This window comes from Lipotes vexillifer, unplaced genomic scaffold, assembly GCF_000442215.2.
Source record: "Lipotes vexillifer unplaced genomic scaffold, Lipotes_vexillifer_v1.1 scaffold751, whole genome shotgun sequence".
NCBI lineage: Eukaryota > Metazoa > Chordata > Mammalia > Artiodactyla > Lipotidae > Lipotes > Lipotes vexillifer.
In genome coordinates this window covers 17,003-23,281 of record NW_006799727.1, presented here as the reverse complement: position 1 = coordinate 23,281, position 6,279 = coordinate 17,003, and the positions used below count along the sequence as shown (strand labels likewise).

Here is a 6,279-nt window from a genome sequence, read left to right as displayed (position 1 = left end):
TTTTCCAGACCGGGGCACGAACCCGTGTCCCCTGCATCGGCAGGCGGACTCTCAACCACTGAGCCACCAGGGAAGCCCTAAACAATATATTTTGATACACATATATGTTAAAGCTATAGAGAAACATTTCTTAAAATGTTTACACAAAATTCAAGGTAATGCTTATTTCTGAGGAGGCGGAGTGTTGGGGCGGGGAAGAGGCAGCAAAGCAAAGGAAAACTACACAGAAGCACAGCTGGAAGGGTGCAGGGGCCCCAGAAGAGTGGAAGACTTCCAGAGGCCCAGAGTTGACAGGAGCAGTTGTCTCCAGGTAGAAGTGTCACTCCCATCAGCAGACCTCTTGTCCCTTTATCTCACCTCCATTTTCTCACCCAAACTCCGGAAGGGGCTGGAAACCATCAGCTATGAGGGAGGGGGGATATGGATCTAAAAATAATAAGAATGAGGAAATTCTCTACCTCCCCACATTCCAGGCTCCCCAGGCTGGGTCCGGCTAAAACAGGGGCCGGAAAACAAACTTAAATTGGATAAGGGTTTGAAGTTTCTTAAAACACTGGGCAGGAACAGAGTCACGCGGTAATTGACTGACTTAGACTTTTTTCAGCTAAGGAAATATTTATTTACTCTCTAAGGGAAAAGCTATGGGACTTGCTGATACTACATCTAGAGGCAGAAAGGAAATAGGTCCACAGAGGTGGTCTGAAGAGACAGGAGGAAAAAAAAGTTGATATCCAGCTGATTCAGTAAACAAATTACACATAATTGATCTGGTTATTCACCTAATTTGAAGCCTTCAATGCTTCCCCCTCCCTTAGAATAACATCCACATTCCCTACTGGGACTCAGAAGGCCCCACCTGACCCGGTCTCGAAAGACTTTTCTCCTTGGTTCACAACACTGAAGTCACTCTGGTTTTTCTTGGGTTTCTCAAGCACACATCATGCTCCTTTTGGCCTGGGGGCCTTTTCCGCGCTGTGCTCTCAGGCTGGAACCTTCCCCCCACCCGATCCCCTTCCTTCATCCTCATTTTCCTGATCTCATCATAAGCATCACTGTCTCTGGGAAACCTTCCAAGATCCTCCAAATAAGGGCTCAACCCCCCCGGAACTCACTCTCTCAATGCTCCATGCTCCTCTGTTGCAGACTTACATCAACAGTAATTACACAACTGTCCATGTCCTGTGCTAGAATACAAGTTCCAGGAGTACACGGGTTTGAACGTCTTCCTCACTCTCCATCACAGCACCTTCCAGAGTGCCTTGTTAAATAACTATTTGTGGAAGAGAAGAATGAAGGGTTCACCCTGCTTCAGCTCCTGACTATCTAGATATCTGCCTTTGGCTTACAGCTGACCTCATAACTTCCGGCTCCCACATCCTTGACCTTCCTGCTTGAAGTCCCACTTGCTTCCAGTTCCCTGATCCTGGCTCTTTGCTCCCATTTCCTTCCTCGGAGATGCTCATTCTCTAGTTTCTGTGCAAGTGGAGCACAGTTATTGAATTTGATCATAGAACATGCTATGCTGGTTTTCAACTATTCTGATCCTTTAGAGAATTATCATATGCTTTTAAAAATAATTAGGATATAAGAAATTGATATTAATGTTGAGATGATGTTAATCATATGTTAATTTTAAAGAGTGATTCTCTATGTTTTCTACTAGGACATACCTATGTAAACATGCACTAACTGATCTGGAATATCACACATCCAAAAGCCATCAAAAACAAATAGTTCTAGGTGATCACAGATACTTTTCTCAGAGGCTGAAGGTTCTACAGTCTTTGTGGAAGAAAACCCTAATGCCAGCATTTGCTATATTATGTTTGATTCTTGTCCCCATCTCTACCTCTGAGCGAGCTGTCCCGTAGAGCTGGAGTTGTTGGCTATGGGACAAGATCCTAGTTGACAGCCCAAAGCATGTACAATAGACAGATTTCAACCTGGTGGAACAGGGCTCACCACTTTGGAGATAGGTGAGTTTCTGGGTATCTGAAACTGTTTCTTTTCTGGTTGTTAGATGTTGGGGTGAGGGGTTATAGAATTTATATTGTTTTTCAAAGAAAGATTTTAGGCCTTAAAGGAAGCTTTCAGGGTCCCTGGCTCTTGCCAACATCTTCGAAGTAAGCGTTCCTCAGAACTCTGCATACCTTGTCATGCAGTATTTCATGCAGAATGGCCTCCTCTGCGTTAGATGCGCTTGTCTTTAGGACATATGACAACTGCCATGGGAGTGAACTCAGAGGATAAGCAGTATCCAGTGTAGCCCAGACATTTTTGATACTCAGGACGACAAACACACATTTCTTTAGCTTGGCCAGATGGTGCTGACAAAACTGGCCTCATGTTTCTCAAACTGGGGCGTTGTGCAAGGCACCTTAGAGTCTATAAGTAAATGTATTTGGCCTTGCGAGGTCTCCAAAAAAGACTTACTCTCCTTGACTAGGAAAATTACTCCAAAAGATAGGCTCAAAATTTAGAATATCAATACTGGTGTGCAATCTAAGTAAATTGTGAAGATACTCAGTACCTACCTGGAGTGTATCAACTTTCCAAGGTGAATGTCATTGAATTTCTTGGTGTGTATACTTTCCTTCGGTTCATTCTCGGGCACATATGCATAAAAGATCATTTCATTTAAGGTGATATACTGTGGAGCAAGGACAGTCTCAAAGCCCATGTCAGGAGCCTGGAACACAGAAAAAGAAAGTATTGAATTTAAACGAGTTTAAATTTCCATTATGGCAAAATGAAAATAAGATTTGCTTCCAGTTCACATCAAAAGAATACTGCTTTGCTTATCAATAGGAGGAATATTTCAACACATTCTGTCTGAATATCCACGCGTGTGCAAGGGAAAACACACTTTTCTGTTGAGGAGGAGAAAAAATCTGAGAAGTAAAGTTCAGTTTAAGATTCCCATGTAGAAGGCTGCAGCGGGAGATGTGAATGTCTTGTCTTGTGTGTGGGGGAGGGGTCTGGAGGCGCAGATTCTAGAATTCAGTTCCTATTTGGAGTTTTCTGTAAGCGAGGGGCAGGGAAGAACCTCTCGTCACTTGAGAGCTGCCCCCCACCCCCCGCAACCTCACGCTGGTGACTCTGCACAGCTGCCGCTGAGTCCCCAACACTGGTGGTTCACAAGGCTTTCCCTCACTGTCAACACAGGCATCTTTGGACCAGATTTCTGACCCGCAGGTCTTCTTTCCAACACACCCTTCTCTGATCCTGATCTTGTCCAGATTTGGGAACTTGCAGGGGTGAGAAGACAGGTAGGGACCAGCCCCCAGGGGGATGCTGGAGTCGCCCTTGTTGCTATGACAGGAGGAGGGGTGGTAGATGGTACAGACTGGTTGGGACGCCACCATCAAGTAGTGCCTTCCAGACCCATCTTCTGTCATGCCTTTTCCTCTGGCCTCTAAAAGTTGGGAACCCACGGAGAAGAGAGAGTGGGAAACAGATGCCAGGAGAATACATGTGGGACTGAACAGATGGCTTAAGGAGCCTTGAAGATTACTGACAATGCTTTAAGAGTTCTGCATGACATTCTAGACCAGGAGTGGCAATAACATCCCATGAAAAGAATGTGCAAGTCCAGGGAAAGGCAGCAGAATGACTGAAAGCTTGCTGCCCGATTTGATGTCTGACTCTAGTGACTAACGAGTGATGTGTGTAATTTGGGGTGAATTATTTAGCCTCCCTGCACTTCACTTTCCCTATGGGTGAAATGAGGGTAAATAATTGTTATAAAGATTAAGTGTTCATGACAGTGCCTGGCACCTAGTCGGAGCCAAATAAGGTCTAGGGATCATTTGTATCCAGAGACAATACACGTATAGTTTGTTTTGGGAGAGGGAGGTCGTAATATTGAGTGTAAGTTGCTTGAACTCACTCGCCCTGAGTATAAAACCCCCCACTGGCTTTTGATTTAATAATTTAAACTTTCACGTAAGAGAACTAAGACATTTTCTACGAACTGTGAAGTTACTGAAAATTGAAGTAACTGCTTTCATGGTTAGTGCTACCCTCCCGCTCACGTGATTTGATTTATTTCTATGCAGAGCCACACAACAGATGGGCAAACAAATATACAAGGAGTCACGTGATGGCCTCTTACTGTCACTAGAAAGTTCCACTTTACTCTCTACAAATATCTCGGACAGACAGGGAAGTTAAAACACCATGTTCTGAACCGCGGTTAAAACAGAGTCAACCTTGAGTCCTCCTTTACTCTGTTTCCTTTAAGCCAAAGGGCAGGTTTTATTAAGTCCCGGTCAAAAAATCTGTTTGATTCTTTGCTGATACATTGATGAAAATTCATTATTAATTATTATTAATTCATGATTATGTGCCCCGTGATGAGTTCTTACGCATATATACCTTCGTAAGTGGCACATTATGCATTAAACTTATTAGAAAAATCTGCATGAAGTATCATCTGTGACACACATAACGCCTTTCTCTGTTAGCCTTAGAAAAGGAAGAAACAAGGGGGGCAGGGTTAATATGAAAGAAGAAAGGTCAAATATTGGGAAAAAACAGAACTCATGTTTCTTCAGGGTCAACCTTGAGAGGCAGAGAGTCAAACCCACCATGGATCTGGGTTGGATCTAGCTTAGAATATCTGGTAGTTTGCTGTGAAGACATTTATATGAAAATATTCTGGGTGGATATAAATCTATATAGCTCTGTATGTGACTTGAAAGATTTTGGAGATGTTCCCTGATATATGGAGGTTTTTCCTTTAGTTAAATAGGGCAAAGAGCATTAATAAGAGTTTGTAAGGAAAACACTTTCCCATTTCCACTTAAAACAAGACAAACTGTTTCAATGCATTATATCACTGACCTGTCCAAAAATACCTTTAGAATTTCCAAAGGCAGCAAGTGACCCACCAGCTTCAAAATGATCCGGAGTCAGTTTATGTATGAATCCCATGTGGTCATAGTATAATGTGAAAATTTTATCAGAAATAGATCCAATTTTACTATATCTTCCTAACCCTGTTAGGAAAGAAACAGACGTCTCTTGATATTGATACGATACAACTAGAGAACTTTAAAAGCTATACCTTATAAAAACTCTATTTAAACTAAGAGGTGGGAGAAGGGCTCTGAGACTCCGGAATTAGCAAAATTCACGTTAGTCTTTGGTAAGTCCCTGGAAAGTCTTTTTCAAGCTCCATTTCATTACAGAACCTGTTCGCTGAAGTAGGAGAAGGGCAGAGTGAGGGGGTGTCTAGAAGTATAGAGGAAAAGAGGTTAGCTGCTCCAGCAGTGGGTTCTCTTCCTAACGCTGAAATCAGACTCCTGAGTAGGTAGACGGCAGTGAGAAAATAACCCTTGGGGAGGCAAGGGGGAATTATCAGTAGAGACCACTGGGTCATTAGCTATACTAGGATTAATATGTTGAACCAAACTTGGTGTTTTGCGTTTCTCTTGTGTCTTAGGGCAACGTGTTGAGAGGAACTGGCAGTCATCTGGTGATGCAGCAACATTCACTGAACCAAACACTGATCCAGACAAAGAAAGTGTCCCCTCTCCTGGATGGAGGATGGAGACAGAGTGAACGCTGAGGTTTCAGGATGAGAAAGGTTGATTTCCAACCCCTCCCCCCCACCAAGCTCCCTAATCCTCCCTAGTTTCTCCTGTCCTGACCCCTAAACACTGGAGTGCCCCAGGACTCAGCTCTTAGATATCTTCTACCATTAGCTCTGGAGATCTCATCCAATTCCAGGATTTTACTTTATTTTTTAAAATTAATTTTTATTGGAGCACAGTTGCTTTACAACGTTGTGTTAGTTTCTGCTGTACAGCAAAGTGAATCAGCTACACATATACATATATCCCCTCTTTTCTGGATTTCCTTCCCATTTAGGTCGCCACAGAGCACTGAGTAGAGTTCCCTGTGCTATACAGGAGGTTCTAATTAGTTATCTATTTTATATGTAGTAGTATATATATGTCAACCCCAATTTCCCAATTCATCCCACCTCCCCTTCCCCCCTCGGTATCCATGAATTTGTTCTCTATGTCTGTGTCTCTATTTCTGCTTTCAGGATTTTAAATCCATTTTTATGTGGATGATTCCCAAATTTAAACCTCCCATCTCATTCTCTTCCCTGAACTCCAGACTTATCTAACTGCCTAATGACATCTCCATATGCATGTCAGCCAAACATCTCACATGGAACTCATCCCAAACTGAACTCCCAATGCTCACATAAACCTCCTCCATCCTCAGCCTTCCTCATTTCCAGTAAGGGCAACTGTGTTATTCCTG

The 6,279-nt window shown here is 43.1% G+C and overlaps 1 protein-coding gene across 1 annotated transcript in view; it reads right to left on the bottom strand.

The window, feature by feature from the left end:
- CATSPERB (catsper channel auxiliary subunit beta) overlaps positions 1 to 6,279 on the bottom strand; it is a 67,049-nt gene that overhangs the window by 44,366 nt on the left and 16,404 nt on the right. The window contains exons 3-4 of the mRNA XM_007471901.1: positions 4,846 to 5,000; positions 2,535 to 2,689 (exon numbers count right to left, since the gene is read on the bottom strand). Of these exons, the coding sequence (XP_007471963.1) occupies positions 2,535 to 2,689; positions 4,846 to 5,000 (310 nt within the window). The remainder of the gene's footprint in view (positions 1 to 2,534; positions 2,690 to 4,845; positions 5,001 to 6,279) is intronic.